The sequence below is a fragment of the Branchiostoma lanceolatum genome, chromosome 3 (genome assembly GCF_035083965.1).
Source record: "Branchiostoma lanceolatum isolate klBraLanc5 chromosome 3, klBraLanc5.hap2, whole genome shotgun sequence".
NCBI classification, from domain to species: Eukaryota; Metazoa; Chordata; class Leptocardii; order Amphioxiformes; family Branchiostomatidae; genus Branchiostoma; species Branchiostoma lanceolatum.
The window spans coordinates 15,074,476-15,091,935 of NC_089724.1; the positions used below are offsets into that span (position 1 = coordinate 15,074,476).

A 17,460-nucleotide genomic window follows, 5' to 3' on the forward strand; every position below is an offset into this window, starting at 1 on the left:
GTCTCTTCTGATGCACTTGGAAACCTGTTTTTTTAACTTGAAGGAGCTTCTCTGAAGACCTAACACAACTATAAACGTTTTAAAGACAAAAAGTCTCAGCATTTGGCCATTGAGGAGATTTCAGGTAAAGGGGACACATTTTCCCGTGTTGGGGTTAAGCCGGGATTTTCAGTCCCCTAGTTCATAGGAAAGTCAACAACGTCTCTTCTGATGCAATTTCCAAGTACATCAGAAGAAACGGTTTTTTCACTTTCCTATGAGGGGACCGAAAATCCCGGCTACCCCGGGAAAATGTGTCCCCCTCCCCCTTAATTGACAAATCTTGAGACTTTTGCTTTTGAAACGTTTATAGTTATGTTAAGTCTTCAGAGAAGCGTCTTCAAGTTGAAAAACAGGATTCCAAATGGATCAGGAGAAGCGTTGTTGACTTTCCTATGAGGGGACCGAAAATCCCGGCTAGATATACCCCGGGAAAATGTGTCCCCTTACCCTGAAATCCCCTCAATGACCAAATCCTAAGACTTTTTGCTTTTTAAAACTTTTATAGTTCTGTTAAGTCTTCCTTGAAGCGTCCCTTAAGTTGACAAACAATTTCCAAGTCCATCATAAGAGCGTTGTTGACTTTTCTTTGAGGGGACCGAAAATCCCGGCTAGATCTACCCCCGGAAAATGTGTCCCCTTCCCCTGAAATCCCCTCAATGGTCAAATGCTGAGACTTTTTTGCTTTTGAAAAGCTTATAATTGTGTTAAGTCTACAGAGAAGCGCCTTCAAGTTGACAAACAATTTCCAAGTCCAAAATAAGAAGCGTTGTTGACTTTTTGATGAGGGGACCGAAAATCCTGGCTAGTTCTACCCCGGGAAAATGTGTCCCCCTCCCCTTAAAATCCCCTCAATGGCCAAATCCTGAGACTTTTTTTTACTTTTGAAACGTTTATAGTTGTGTTAAGTCTTCAGAGAAGCGCCTTCAAGTTGACAAACAATTTCCAAGTACATCAGAAGAAACGGTTTTTTCACTTTCCTATGAGGGAACCGAAAATCCCGGCTACCCCGGGAAAATGTGTCCCCCTCCCCCTTAAATGACAAATCTTGGAATTTTTGCTTTGAAACCTTTATAGTTGTGTTAAGTCTTCAGAGAAGCGTCTTTAAGTATAAAAACAAATTTCCAAATGTATCATAAGAGGCGTTGCTGACTTTCCTATGAGGGGACCGAAAATCCCGGCTACCCCGGGAAAATGTGTCCCCCTCCCCCTTAATTGACAAATATTGAGACTTTTGCTTTTGAAACGTTTATAGTTTATTTCCCCTGAAATCCCTCAATGGCCAAGTTCTGAAACTTTTTGCTTTGAAACCTTTATAGTTGTTCAGAGAAGCGTCTTTGAGTATAAAAACAGGATTCCAAATGGATCAGGAGAAGCGTTGTTGACTTTTCTATGAGGGGACCGAAAATCCCGGGTACCCCGGGAAAATTTGCTTTTGAAAACGTTTATAGTTGTGTTAAGTCTTCGGGGAAGCGTCTTCAAGTTGAAAAACAATTTCCATGTCCATCATAAGAAGCGTTGTTGACTTTCCTATGAGGGGACCGAAAATCCCGGCTAGATCTACCCCGGGAAAATGTGTCCCCTTCCCCTGAAATCCCTCAATGGCCAAATCCTGAGATTTTTTTTGCTTTTGAAACGTTTATAGTTGTGCTAAGTCGTCAGAAGAGCGTCCCTTAAGTTGACAAACAATTTCCAAGTCCATCATAAGAAGCGTTGTTGACTTTGCTATGAGGGGACCGAAAATCCCGGCTAGATCTACCCCGGGAAAATGAGTTCCCTTCCCCTGAATTCCCTAAATGGACAAATGCAGAGACTGTTGCCCTTGAAACGTTTATATTTTTGTGTTAAGAGCATCAACTCAAGTTAAAGTAATTTAAAAATAAAGTATTTTTCCAAATGCATCACTACTAGGAGAAGAGTTGTTGACTTTCCTATGAGGGGACCGGAAATCCTGGCTACCCCGGGAAAATGTGTCCCTGCAATGGCCAAAAACTGATATTTTTGTTGATGAAACGTTCATATTTGTGTTTGTGGACAATGTCCGTCCCGCCTTCTTACAATTCATACATTTGGCAGTAAGTATTCAATTCAAAGACAGTGTTTGTGGATGATATCTATGCTTTGGCCCTGTGAGCCTTCGTACTTTTTAGGCCACGCCCACCATGGGGGACCGATAATTCCTGAACACCGGCGCCGACGGATTTTGGAGATATCAGTGTATTTTTTTATAAAAGGAGTTGAGTTTTTCTTCACTCCTTCTTCGAAATGCTGATGATTAAAAATGGCTTTCATTAACAGTAGGGTTAATAGTAATTGTAGTTCACTGAGTAGCTTAGCTAAGCAGATGGCCTCAACAAGCAAATGGTTTCCGATGTTGATGTGTTAAGCACTGAACATTCATTCTGACGAAGTGTCTTCTTCTTCTTCCACAGACCCTGCTGAGATAACTGCCCGAGCCTGTTGAAGAGACGGTGGGTTGACGTCACAGAGAGCGTGATGAGCTTCAGAAAAAAATGGGACTCTTTCCTGGAGGAGTGCCGGGAATCCCGCGTGCTGGTGCTCATCATTGTCTTCGTCGCACTCCTGTTAGACAGGATGCTTATAACAGTCGTAGGTGAGGAAACAATGCACTTCTTTTAAGTTTATCATTGTCTTCATCGCATTCCTGTTAGACGGGATGCTTATAACAGTCGTAGGTGAGGAAACACTGAATTATTTTTAATCTTCAGGGTTTTCTCAGTACTGACGAAAGATAGGTGGATGCTTTTTTTTAAAACGTCTGACAGTTTACAAAATGTATCCATGAGTAACTTCTGCATTGTGTATCTTATGACCAGGATGTCTAACCTTCATCAAAGTTCTTTAGATATCTTTTTGAAAATCTTGAAAGGATAAAGCATCTTCAGATTCAATTATGATTTCACTCTTAACGAACCTGGAAATCCTTAAAAGCTAGGTGTATCTTAACAGCTTGGTTAGAAATATCAATTTACATTCTTTAAACTCCAATCGATCGGGCAGTGACACGCGCGAAACCCAACGGAAGTCTTCGGTAGTAGATCCTTGATCTATTTTTACTGCAAAATACGTAAACACATACACGCCTATTTGAAAGACGTTAGCTTTAAATTTGTGAAACGTTTGAAGATGCCATCTAGTCAAAGAAAATTGACAGTATCAAGACGCATACATGTACTTTAAGTTTATTTGTACAGAGCTTGATCATAATTAAGACTGAATCTTTTGCCCTGCTCTGCAGTACCTATCCTCCCAGATTATATCTACAAGTTGAATCACCCTCGACTGCCTTATTACGTCAACGGCAACTCAACGCTACCTGCGGATCCAACTCTAAGTGCAACAGCAACGAATCAGACGGATCCACCACCACAGCATTTAACAACAACAACACCAACTCAGCGCACCGCCCACCACTCACAACGGCCCACGGAAAACCCGGAGTACTGGCAGCCGACAGAGTACTGGGCTCCCACGGGCATCAGTTACCCGTCCTCACAAACAACACAGAAAACACCGACAAAAAATCCCCAGGATACATACCACGAGGTGCCAACAAATCAAGATTTAGTAGATGAGAATTTACCCGTTGGTATACTATTCGCGTCCAAGGCAACCATCCAGCTTATAGTCAACCCATTTGTGGGTCCAATGACAAACAGGTGGGCAAGATCATACAAGAGCAAACTGTCTTCTTTTCGCGTTATGAGCTAATTCTTCTAGATACACTGCGAGAATATTTATAGTATTGCTATATATAACAAAAGACTGCATCATACATATCCATATGGTGACGTTTTCATTCTTTGACACATACTTGCCTATACATTTATGTACTCCAAAAAGAAATGAAGGCAACGAAAGCTCATAGATTTTATTTCCAGTTGCCTAGTAAATAATTCTCTAAGGCTAATGTAGTAGATTTATTTAGCCAATTTCATGCAGCGTTAGTTGTCCTACAACTCACTGCTCTATTCATACATAGAAACCGGGGACGTTTAAACTTATCAATTATATTTATAGCATGGATCGCTACAAAAACATGATATCGGTTCAATTCAAGTCGTCCTTTAGAACTTGAACATGAATTACGACAGAATCATATTTACTGTTGTGCTATCACGTTGCAGAGTCGGCTATGGGATACCCATGTTCATCGGCTTCGCTATCACCCTTGTATCAACAGTAGGTAAATATCGGCTACATTTTCTACATTATGTGTGGCTTATTTCTTGATACCTTAGGAGTAACGTATTTGCTACTTGAGCTAATATAAAATGTGTCATGCAAAAAGACACCAAAAATACAAAATAAGATGAATCTTCAATTATAGGCTGTTTAGAGCTTGATTTCTTAATTTTTCTTCTAAAACTATAAATTGCTTATCTGACTTTTCTTTAAACTTCTGCTTCCAAAACGCGCGTCGATGAGCCATCATTCCGTGATTCTAAACGTTAATTCTGATATTCTCTTAGTCATATCCTCATTTGATACGGATGTGTACATAACATTACCTGCATACATCCCACTCTCCAGTATTCGCCTTTGGAGAGAGTTATGCCGTCCTCTTCATTGCCAGAAGCATACAAGGGATCGGGTCTGCCTGTTCTTCGGTTGCGGGTAAGAAAGCTTTCTAAGATTTTTATTTTCTGCTGTTATATCTTCATCTTCCTTCATCTTCATTTCGGGTACCCTCTAACAACCCCTGAAGAGGAATCACTTGGGGGGGGGGGGGTCAGGCCTGACGGGCTACGGCAGGGCGGCAAGCCTGGCCTTAAAGGCCTCCACTGTCGGGGCTTGTGCGATATGCCCCGGCAGGGTATTCCACTCCTTAACCATGCGTGGAAAAAAGGAAAGTCTAAAACAATCTGTACGTGCTGAAGTGAGTTTGTATTTAAGGTCATAGCTAGCTCTGGTGCGTCTGTGGGCAACTGGTATAAGATACTGTTCAGGTGGGATATTGATGAGACCCTGGGAAGGCTCATCATATATAATATGACATTAAAAATATGTTTTGATAGTTTTCGCTGTAATACATTTTCATTTTACAGTAAACTAGACATACGGTGCATGCACACATTTTGACAAACAGGGGATTTTTGACAATTGTCCAAATCTACATGCTTTAACCCTCAAACACCCGAACCTATTTTTGCGACTGAGCGAGGTCATATTACGTCATTATGACATGAAATTTATTATGATTCTACTAATGCACATGTGCATCATCCTCTGAAAATTTGGTGGTCATACAATAAGTAGTTCAGGAGTTACAGAGGGCAGGTCTCAAAAACAGCACATTATTTTTGCTGGGGTCAAAAATGACCCCAGCGGACTCATCACAGACTTTCCTATATAACGTCAACAGTATTGTGTCCATCTCCCTAGAAAATTAGGAGAGGTTAGAAAAGATGTCTAATGGCAAAGTCTCGGACGGAATCTTTTTTCAAATCAAACATGTTTAAATAGCACGTCAAGATCCACGCCTGGGGTCAAAAATGACCCCACTCGGGTGTTTGAGGGTTAAACGTGGATTGCCGTCTTTGGAAGAAGGGCAGTTTTGAAGGACGCCAACAGTTGCCCTTTGCGTTTGTATACGCCGTGTGACACATACAAATCTGACCCATTCCCAACTGCGGTAAAATCGGCTGCCCTAGTGTCGTGATTTCCAGTCAATATGACATGTTCATTACTCTGTGTCTGAAGATGTCCGACATCCTCACCAGGTGACTAAGTACACGGTGACAGGATTATGCAACCATTATCTGGCGATCTACAGAATTCACGCGGGCTGATCTGTTCCGATGCCGTAAGGGTAATCCGACAGCAGTTTGTAATCAAACAGCGGTTAATCTTTGGTCAATCAATGTCAGGATACATCCGTGCTGTCGCATTCAAATGCATCGTATATATGCGCTGTGTATGTATATTTTACTTGCAAAGTGACAACAGAAGCTGAACCAGTACTCATCACGGTCAACTGTCTGTCAAAACATGTTAAGGCTCATGTTTGAATGAATGTTGATCAGAATTGTGTTCATGTTCTGTCTTTAGCGTGGATTGGCAAAACACTCACCCATGACTTCTATTTGTTGGACCGATGTATCTTAGATTACCAGAGACCTTAAATGAAGCACTCTGAATTCCCATGTAAACTGTAAGTAAAAGGAGCCACATGGCACCTAGCTGTGGCTGACCCTAGGGGCCATTCAATTACCGGCAACATAATAAAAAGAGGTCCACTGCTTGCTGTCAGCTGCAACCTGAGGGTCCGTCATCTCAACATGATGCACAACACTAACATACTTAAGTCAAATACATTAACTTGCAATCAGTCAACCTGAAGGCTCTATCCCAAACATTTGCAGGTATGGCGGTTGTTGCTGACCGGTACCCGGATGATGCGGAGAGAGGGAGGGCCATGGGGATTGCTCTGAGTGGGATCGCATTGGGTTGCATTGGTAAGTAAAATCTAAGTGTGTGTGTTGTATGTTTGTTTGTAACTTGTTTTCTTCTATTCATAACTGTATATACAAATGTACGTGATATCTTGTCAGAGCCTCACTCAAAGCAGTGACGAGACACTGAGTAAGTCACCCTGGCAAAAGAAAATAGAAATAATTAGATACATTAAACGTTATCCACAAACACAGTTTGGGCCTCACTTTTGCTTTCTTAGTTAATACATAAAATAACGATCAGTGTTACATTTACAGATTGATCTTCTCTTATATAAAGTTATAGATAAGTCTCGTCATCATATGACAACGGCCAGCTTTAAAGATTTCTCCAGGGCATCTCATATATAATGTGGTTACTGCCTTCTGATATTCTGGAAACATTGATGCTAGAAAATTTCTAATGATTTTGTTGGTAAAGGGGACAGCGACCTTTCACTTTCTGTCACTTCTTAATTGATTTATTTGTCAGGCCAGCAAGGAAACCAGAGTTAATAACATTGATCAACACTACAAAGGAGTTTGTCTGCAGGAGACGGTCTACACCTAATAATAATATCCTAACGGAATAATAATGAGGAACGGAATAATAATGCGTTTGGAAAAGAGTGGCTATTCGTGTTAACTTTAAGGCTGACGGATGGGATTATAAGCTTGCATAATTATTGGAAATTGTCTGCTGGGAAAAGGATTAGGAGTACAGTATCGACAGGTTGTTTAGGATTTTAAAAATTAATGGTGTGTTTTCGTTTACGGTCATGAAAAGAAAAGAGGTAACAGGGTAACGATTCTCTCCTTTTTTTGAATTTCGGCCAAAATTTTTCAACAAATACAGTTGAACAGTGTAAATGCATTAGGTCATTGGTATTTTCAACATCATATTTTAGTTAGATACTAATAGATATAATGTTGCGGTTTGATTCTGTGGGTCTGTTTATATCACTTTTTCTATTGCAATAAAAAAATAGGAGAACATTTTTGGAAAAATTATGTCAGCGGTCAACCCCAAAAAAGGCTAGGGTCGACAGGTTTTTCCTGGAGTCGGTCATGGATCGAAAACACCATCGTTTTCCTTGGCCTTTAGTCGTGGGCTAGCTGAGTATGGATGATTGGCCATGTGAAGTACAGTGTTTTACATGCGTCGTTTTGTCTGTAAATGGAACGTGCCTCTCAGAACTCACAAGCCACAATTTCGTCAACACAAAGAAGTCGACTGTGAAATTATTTGTTTTGTACTCTATATGGAAATGTAATGTAGCCTGATATACAATAGGAACTTGAGCATCATCATTCTTCATAAGAATACGCGATAGGGTATCCGGTCATATGATTCCAGCTCTTAATCTTATCCATTCTTCTTGTGAATGATTCAATGAAAGTGGGTGTCGTTGCCTCCTCTGTCGCTCGTGTTTTAAATATTGATATACACGTGTATATGATAAAGTAGTCCAAGACCAGTTTAAAGGTGAATGAACTACATAATCTATTCCCGATCATAGCATTCCATTAGAGATGGCGTCACTTTGTAAGAAAAGTTAAGCCAGTTAATGGTGCTATCGATTCTTGAAAATGTGGGCATGGCTTAGGGAATGGTTCTATGATACTTAACTGATATGAGACTAGTATCAAACGGCGGCATGATGAAAAATTCAGAACATGACTTATGTATGCCATCTGCTACCTGGTTTAGTCATAGTTATATTTCCCTACCCCCTGCGGTGGGATATTGTTTCATGCTTCTTGTTTATTGTTTGGCATGCTATTGTTATTCCAAAAATCCAATGTATTTCAAAATGATGTTCGAGAATTGTTAACTCTGCTTGTTATGGTGAGGATTTTATTGCTATTTGTATCCACTTGTATATTTTTGGCTCCTTTTTCACGATGATTAAAGCAATAAAGACATGTTTAATTACATTTAGTCGACCAAGACAAAAAATTAACAATACAATGAAATAGTTTAATGGTACATTTTGGGCTCCTATATCAACATCTTAAAGACGAGTACACATGTACATTCATACGATCCGTACTATCTTGAGCGAAAGAACTTCATAGCAGTCATTGTGTGATAGTGAAATAACTCTATTTTCTTTTGCCCCTAGTTTTGATCGGCTTACACGATTGGTTTGCCATGATGTCTAGCTCTTTTGTCATGTCCTATACCCTGTGCATTGTAACAATTCTTTTGTTGTTTTTATCGTTAAGTCCTGACTAAACCAAGGTGTGTTTTTGTCATGTAGGCGGCCCTCTGTTTGGTGGCATCATGTACCAGTTCTTCGACAAGAGCGTGCCGTTCCTTATCCTCGCCGGCATCGCATTGCTGGAGGGCTGTAAGCACTTTATTGTTTCAACAAAGGCTTTCTTTCAACATTATCATACTTTATGTATCACCAGTACACACAGAGTTGGCATCAGCCTTTTGATATGTTATGTAAAGCGAATTAGATTGCACGTGGTTTCATCTTGTAGTCCATATCATTGTTTGAAATCAATTGATTCAAAATCAGCAGGCAGGTTCAAATGGTGCCGCGCGGAATTTCCAAATCCCTAACAGTGGCCTATGATGCCTTTACAATTTTTAGTTGAAACCTGTATTGCTGTAGAAACCACACTAGTCGAATTAGAATTTGATGTGGAGATATCTATTGATATCCGGCTGTAGATTTTACCATAATTCCTATGATATTCCTGTATATGTATTGCATGCAAGCACCAACCGGCCCGTTTAAGTACAAATAACTATCATCATATCAACTTTAGTTGAAAAGGGATGGAAAAATACATTTTTTTTTCATATTCTAAACAGGAATGATGTATTAAAATGTTTTACAAACTAGCTTTAACTTAACACACATTCTTCGATTATACTGCCGCTATCTTACAGTAACATGCAATGTTTTTATATACACATGCAGGCTTGCAGTTGTTAGTACTTCGACCAGGAAACAAGAAAGAGGTGAGTCTGTTGGATGTGGAGACAAAGTAACTCCAAGGCGATTGTAAAAAAAAAGTCAGCATTTCAGAATTGCGAACACTCCAATCGTAAAACATTGACAGGTCGAACAAACAACTCCTGGTCACAGTAAAAACAAACTACCTCAAAATGGATGATTTGGCAAAAATGTTACAACAGTTTTCTATCATTGCACATTTTTGTCACGTATGTCTGCTTACCACGGGTTTCAAGTACCCACGAAGAAGCCGTCCCGGAAGTTTGATTATTACATTTCCCGCATATTTCCATCAAGCGATGACCCCCGAAACTTGATAACAATGATATACAATCTCAGAATGTCCCGGCGCTAATCCAATTTGTAAGAACCCATTTGCCAGAATTACTAAAGACGGCGGCCTCCGCGGCCGATAATTAAGATTAAGTAAAAAGGATTCGCTGTTGGGGTTCCAAACCTCATCCCGGTTATCAATCAGGGGGCTTTTTATCCTATTTGGGGTATAATTATTGATGGTATATCATAAAAGGGGAAATTGTATCCGCTTTCCACTCATCTTATGGAAGCTTTTAGATGTTTTATTGTAAAGAGTGCCACATATAATTTGGGGTTGAGTAAGGGGAATTACACTTAGGTGATAATTTTGATGACGCAAATGCAAGGAAGGACTCTAAAATCATCCATCATCCCTCTTACAACATCAGCGGCAGGACGTGTCGTCAACAGGCACCGCCTTCTGTTCTTAAAGATATGTATAAAGGAGAGTCGACCATGTCTTATCTCACACTACACCGTGTTTCCAACTTAGCGTGCCCTTTCAGAGGTCAAGAGAATGCCAATTACATCGAAGTACCAAGTCATGCATAATTGTAATTGAACTGCGGGATCCTTCCAGCTCTTTTCCTATTACTTGTCAGAATCGATTACAGAATGAGATTTTGAGGATACATAATCAAGAGGCCCCCCTTGTAATTACCGATATAGACTCGTTGATATTCTGATGTCCTAAGAGAAATGGGCTAATGCGAATCGAAGATACTTTTTTGGCAACTTGTTTGACAATTTTTCATGTGAACCTTTTTTGTGTGTACCATGTTGTCTGTAGCTTTAATTTTGAATCGTCATTTTGGATTCATGCGTCTTCGTCACTAAACTGGTCAATGTGAAAAAAATGGCTTTCAATGTGCAAACCGTAATAATATCACTACAATTCCCACATTGTTAGGAACGTCATATAAGATATAAATGGTCTAAGGACTGCTCATCATATACGTTCCGTTTCTGGGGGTACACCACATAGTCTGACTCAACCAGAAATGAAAGCAGGAAACATTCATGAGAGAGCCAATAGCGCTTGTAGCAACCCAGTTCTTCGATCTCAATTTTGTACTCGGCTTGTTCAAAATTTGATTTGATTTTTGATTTGATTTTATCTCTCTGTACATAAAATCAGTTTGTAGTACATAATAGAACAGAACAAAAAATATACGTGCTGAGGGGAGAAAAAGCTATAATGGCTTGTATAAGGTCACCCCCCCTCTAACTTAAAAAAAAACAAAACATAAATCTAACAATTCATAACATGATTATAGTAGTAAGTGATAGCAATATGACAACAAATCAGACGATGATAATGATAGCAAAATGCTAACAAATAATAATAGTTGATTGCATATAAAAATTGTATATTAAATCATGGCATAACTCAATACTGATATAATAGAGATTAACACAATGTCCACCGCAGTTAATAAAACATAAGCAGATAAGTGTAAGGTGAGAAAAAAAATGAAATTCAACTTAGAGGGCTCGGGCATGAAAGTAGGTGGTTACCAACGCAAGTGAGACGCTATGACGATATAGCAAAGGCAAAGCTGTTTTATCAGTAAATTACTCAATTGAAATGTATAATGTCATAAAGAAACCAATACCATGACATTCGACAATGTTTTAGCAGGCTTTGGAATATATGTTGGTTCTGAAGCAAAACATAAGATGGAATGAACGTATCATCTTCATACTGAGGAAAACAATGACTGTATCAAAATAATCATTTATCATCATCTCCAGTGATTTGTTGTTTACTGACGTGTTAGCAACGTTTGGGAATCCCACTTGTCAAATTTTAGCAAACCGTGTACCTTTACTTCCACATGACTGTATCCAATGTTTGTCATTCTTAACTAAATTTAGGACAATATCTGTTGCATGCATCCTAAGAAAACCCGTAAAACCCCAAAACCCTCCATTTCTCAATGTTACTGCAGACAGTGTCAAAGAAAGGTAAGTTTGCAAACAGGTGAACGTTCCTAACAGTACATGCGCACTGTCTTTCCTCCAGATCCTGATGGAAGGAGCTCCATTGGGCGTGCTGCTCAGGGATCCGTACATTGTGATTGCAGCCGGTGAGAACGATGGCTTGAAAACAATATTGATAGTGTGTTTATAAGGTAATACATATAATACATGCACGTGATAATCTAGAGTTATGGTCCGATGCCCACATGTTTTTACCTGGTCGTATTCTTTATTCATCATCAGACAATCGTTTGATACTGCCTGATGCATAACATGGATATCAACATTTGTTTAACAGATATATGATCGGTTTAAAGTTTATTCCCATACTGGTATCACTTCTTATCATTTAGTAGTTGTTTCCTACTATTACCTTACCTACCCTCCCTGTATCATTCTCACTTGCTAGACTTTAACGAGGGTAAATATCTGGTTGGTCAAGAGGGTTACACAGACCTCTTGCTACTGAAATGTTAAAACTTTCTTGAACAGGCTATCAACAACTTGCATGATCAAAGACCAAATGCCAATGATGCACTACAAGTAGCCATATTGGCAGCCATATTCCTTTGACTTACGAGGAAAGAGAAAATATGACGTTATCAGCATCTCTTACCAGACAGTGCACTCGTAACGACACGATAAGCTTCTCGTACCTGTCATCAAACGATCATCAACGATTTGCAACGACCACGAAAGATAGCCAGACAGTGGTATGATATTTGAAACAAGCGATGCTAAGATCCCAAGTGATTGATACGTACTAAAGTATCTCTGTATCTTTCTTGACTTTGTTGGTGGCTGAAAATCAGGGTCAATATGTTTTGCGAACATGGCAATCGCCCTGCTGGAGCCTACCCTCCCTATCTGGATGATGGACACCCTAGATGCGCCCAGCTGGCAAATCGGTAAGACTCGCACTTTTATGGGTCGTGGTTTGGCAACTGTGCTGCTTCAAATGCCAGTTATCCGGCTTTACAGTTAGCACCTGTTTAGCAAAGATAACGAGAGAAGTTCTAAGGAGGAGTCTTATCGTCTTGAGAACAATTGACGTCCCGCAGGCTTATCTTGGCGCCTTGAGAAGGTAAATGTGTACAGTTTTCCAGACGTGTATCTGCGCTTTCTGAGTGGATCGTTCAAGAATTACGTCTTGTATGGGGAAGACCTAAGGAGCAAGAAAAATATTGAAACAAAGTGATTCTCGAGCAATCATTTTGTGCAACACTTTCTATTTGCCATGTATTTTTCTCAACATTTTACGAAGAACTTTGTTTACTTTTTTTAATGTGCATGTGCATTGTTTTCTTTCCAAATGTTTTATATTTGAATATTTCATGCTATTGAACATGGTGGATGACGAGCTGTATTTGGTCTTACCATTTAGTGATGACATCATTTATTACACTTTCCCTCTTCTTCTGACAGGATCCATCTGGCTGCCGTCCAGCATTGCGTACCTTGTTGGGGCGTACATGTTTGGCTTTATTGCAACCAAACTTGGAAGGTAATCATGTCATAATGTATATTCATCACGTGCCACTTAAGGGCATTTCAGGGCAAGTTTTGAAGGCTAGGTAATTAATCAGGTGAAGATTATACAGGACCATGCCTGGGGATACAACAAAACGTCTGCAAAGAAATGATACTAATGATTTTGAGTTTCGGTGGAAATTGATGGATGACTGTATAGTTAATCCCCGAAATTCGACTTATTGCTCTTGTTTCCGGGTTAGCACATCACCTATTGGACGGCCCTCGTGCATTCGTGTATCTAGGCTTTTGCAACGCCAATGGGCCTAGATTTAGGACTAGACAGCTTCCGTTACAAGAGCGTATCTCAAAGAAGCATTCCTACCTAATACTTGGTATCTTGTCTTCATAGCTTTGCTAAACGACAGCTTCTTCTGCGGAGTAGCTCTGCTTGTCACAGATAGCAAGTAATAGTTGGCAATTTACAAACTTTTTATCTCTTTTGCCAACTTTTACTGCTGTTTCTTCTGCTCATGCTGTATATCAAAGTGGGAAAACATGTTGGATGGTGTGTTTTGCAGATGGCTGTGCGGACTGCTTGCCATGATCTTCGTTGGGGCTTCCATGATCTGGGTTAGTTATCTTGTATTGAAAGATCCCTAGAATTCATCACTTGTTCCAAGGAGGCGTTACACTCCCGATAAAGGACGAATGTTTGGTGAAGCGTAAAAGTATGTAGCACGGGAACGCAAAGGGGAGGATTGTTTTATTCATTGCTTAAACAACAGAAAGTTATCTGTAAACAATTAATCAATATGGCCCCCATTCCAATGGACAGCTATCGCGCTGCAACCTTGTTGCCATCTAAATCGGATTTGTATCTCGCTGACTTCATAATATAAGTATCATGCAAAATGTAAAAGTATACCGGAAAACATAATAAAACACACAAAGCGTTTTACTAAAAAGATTCGTTTTTATCTATGAAACATGAATACTCAGTCAAATAGCTTGGTCGCAGGGCGGTCGCATCGAGATCACCACCCTAGTGGAATGAGGGTGTGAATAGTTTCTTTACTACACAACCACGCCATCGAGAAGGTTGCCGAAACGTTGACAGAGATAATTGCATGTGCAGTAACGCAGCTATGGTGTATTCTAACATGATGTTATGTTGGTTATGTTTTGGTGCTTCTTGATACCACCAGATGCCTTGTGCCAGAAGCTTCCACGGACTCATCCCCCCAAACGCTGTACTCGGCCTGGCCATAGGTGTGTGGTACATGATGTTTACTGAATTGCGTTTTTCTTATCATGTCAATACTTCATGTAGCACCACTCTATAACAAAGCATGATAAGTTACGTCTATCCAAGTCTATCGTATATTGCATTAGATACTGAACAATTCTAATTGCAAAATACCTTATCATTAAGATTATGTATTTCTACGTAGATGGTAATCAGCTTGTTATTGGCATATTTCCAATTATGTACGACTGTGATGTATGGTATCCATAAAGTTCACAAGGACAAACACGATAATTGCTTGGCTATGATAAGGCGGACACCCTCATTCATCAATCTGATACTTATCTTTATAAATATCCATTCATCATTATTAAACTATTCTCCAACACAAAGATTTTTAACTCACCGGAATTTACAACCGAATCGCTCGGTCTTCAGCTATCTGACCCAAGTGCGGTAGACACGTGATTTTTCCGCACGTGTGACGTCAGCACTGGGTCGTTGGAAGTCGATACCGCCCCCCACCATCCATCATTGTCCAATATCTAAACTATACATATTCGTGACACAAATAGACAAATAATATACATTGTATATCTAAAAACGTACAAACACATGATGTGCGTACGTATATGTTCTTTTGTGTACTTGAAAAATTTGAATAGATTTATATGATATAGAGTATGATGTCTTTTCTTCCTATCCAGGCGTGGTTGACTCGTCTTTGATGCCGATCATGGGGTATCTAGTGGACAGAAGGTATAATAGTATTTTTAATATTCATCAACTAGCTTCTAGATATAATTAAGAATTAATCAATCTCCTGGTACCCAGTGCTCGTCTTTGGACAGAAATCTACTTTTAATAAACTATACACAATTATTCACAATATAAACGTTACTCAAGCAACTGGTTATTATATCATTATAAGTTTTTACAAAACTTATTCAGTTGCTTGAGTAACTTTGGTCTGGTGTCTTTTACCTGGATGTCTAACCTTTATCGATTTATCAGTTAAATTTATCTATTATTAGTATCAAAGCCAGTCGCATTAGCTTCACGTGAAGATTTTCATCAGATCAAAAGTAAAAAAAGATAAAATCAGAATACAATACTGAAAAAGTATTTGAGCATGTGTCATTACGATTATAATATCAACATAAGGATACCTCCGACCAACAATTATGAAGAGGTAATAAATATAAATGAATCCAAGCAGGATATATATCATTTTAATATAAATCTCCTGTGACATTGTCACACTTATAGTCCTTTATTTGTGTACTAACAAAATACTTTCCATCGTGTAGGCACGTATCGGTGTACGGAAGTGTGTACGCTATTGCCGATGTCGCCAACTGTGTCGGATTTGCTATTGGTAAGGAAACTATAAGTTAATACTATGCACTCCATATTTATTGTATTCACATATGTATAGCCTGTAATGTCCAAAAGTGATTTCAATCAGGTGTGACTGTAGTCAAGGCGTAATCCATTTTTTTGCTCTTTCATTCCAATAGGGCCTGCTGTCGGTGGAGAAGTTGTCGTCAAATACGGATTTGGTTGGTGAGTGGCCATGTAGACTGATTTGTCTTCTGTACCCTCTGTTAATGGCGTCTTTGAAGATGAAAGAACAAATAAATATATACATACTTTTTTCTTCAAAAATATTTCTTCATATATGTATTACAAAATATTTGCCGGGGAAATTTGGCCACAGAAGGGTTTCAAAGATCCTTTTTATGACGTGTCATTATAGAATACAGATTTTTCCCTTGGTATCACCATTGGTTTACAACACTGTTTCCTCAGGCTGATGTGGGGGATTGGGATCATAAACATCCTGTACTCTCCTCTGTGCATCTTCTTGAGAGAACCACCAGGAAAGGAAGAGAAAGAGGTACTTTACACATGTAGACACTGCAATATGACTGCATAGATATGCCCCGTGTCTAATTTATTTGTATAGACCTATGTTGTCTTGCGTTGTACGTTGTTGCGCTGTGTGTTAGTGGATTCTGTTAAGAAAGCAAACTAACTGTAGCAAGTCTTTAAAAGGTACTACTCAATATTGACTACTATACTCTTGCTTTTAATTGGTTAGCCATTCGGTGATACAACAGGATTACAAATGACCAACTTTATTTTACAATAATTGTACAAGTTACAAGTTACAACCTATGGCACATGATATTGTGCTACATGACAACAACAATTCTATCAGACCAATCTACCTTACAAAAGACTGATAGTATGTACAAAATGAAATATGGGAGGAGAATGGGATTTTACATATATTATAATTTCTGACGTTTAGGCATTTTTTAGATTTAGATATTGTCCAATATGTACAATGTAGCGGCTGTCCCCTTTCAATATGTACCTGGATTATCTATTAAAAGCTTTCCTTGTATAGAATATGATAAAGATTTGTACATGGTAAATTGTCCATATCAAAATATTTGGCAGATACAATGGTCTTCTATATCATTGGTGCACAAAAATGGACAAACCCACTGGTCAAAATAAGATATGTTCTTAAATCTACCTGTTTCTATGCTTAATTTAATCACATTAAGTTACATCGATAGAGATATGTAAATTGTCTCATACTTAGATGATGCCATAATAGCTGGAGATTAAACTTATGCTTTAGATTGTAATGATGTAGGAATGTGAAGTAAAAATTTTGTGGTACACTTGATGTCGTTTTCTATTGTGCTAATTATCCAGTCGGTACAGCTTGGTACTGTTTTTTAGTTCAATCACTCAGCAATTATAATTCGAAAGCAATTATGTCGCAGCTTTGTATGTTTCTAATTCTAAAGCCAATGATATCCATCTATTTACCATCCATCATAATCAGCAGAAACCGTACCGTTATTAGCAGTAATTGTTATTGATGAGCAATCTAGGCGCAATGTATGCTTCTAATTATCTCCATGAAAAATGGAGACATAGTTTTGGGTGTGTC

The 17,460-nt window shown here is 39.0% G+C and overlaps 1 protein-coding gene across 5 annotated transcripts in view; it reads left to right on the forward strand.

Annotated features, from left to right (window-relative positions):
• Window positions 1-17,460, forward strand: part of LOC136430518 (synaptic vesicular amine transporter-like) — a 79,851-nt gene that overhangs the window by 59,048 nt on the left and 3,343 nt on the right. For all 5 annotated transcript variants that reach the window (XM_066421208.1, XM_066421206.1, XM_066421205.1 and 2 more), the window contains exons 2-17: window positions 2,472-2,653; window positions 3,299-3,719; window positions 4,188-4,246; window positions 4,594-4,677; window positions 6,426-6,518; window positions 8,759-8,848; window positions 9,434-9,474; window positions 11,811-11,874; window positions 12,580-12,675; window positions 13,193-13,271; window positions 13,819-13,870; window positions 14,446-14,509; window positions 15,194-15,245; window positions 15,797-15,864; window positions 16,007-16,052; window positions 16,299-16,386. In XM_066421208.1, coding sequence (XP_066277305.1) covers window positions 2,536-2,653; window positions 3,299-3,719; window positions 4,188-4,246; window positions 4,594-4,677; window positions 6,426-6,518; window positions 8,759-8,848; window positions 9,434-9,474; window positions 11,811-11,874; window positions 12,580-12,675; window positions 13,193-13,271; window positions 13,819-13,870; window positions 14,446-14,509; window positions 15,194-15,245; window positions 15,797-15,864; window positions 16,007-16,052; window positions 16,299-16,386 — 1,515 coding nt within the window. In that variant the 5' untranslated portion in view covers window positions 2,472-2,535. The remainder of the gene's footprint in view (window positions 1-2,471; window positions 2,654-3,298; window positions 3,720-4,187; window positions 4,247-4,593; window positions 4,678-6,425; window positions 6,519-8,758; window positions 8,849-9,433; window positions 9,475-11,810; window positions 11,875-12,579; window positions 12,676-13,192; window positions 13,272-13,818; window positions 13,871-14,445; window positions 14,510-15,193; window positions 15,246-15,796; window positions 15,865-16,006; window positions 16,053-16,298; window positions 16,387-17,460) is intronic.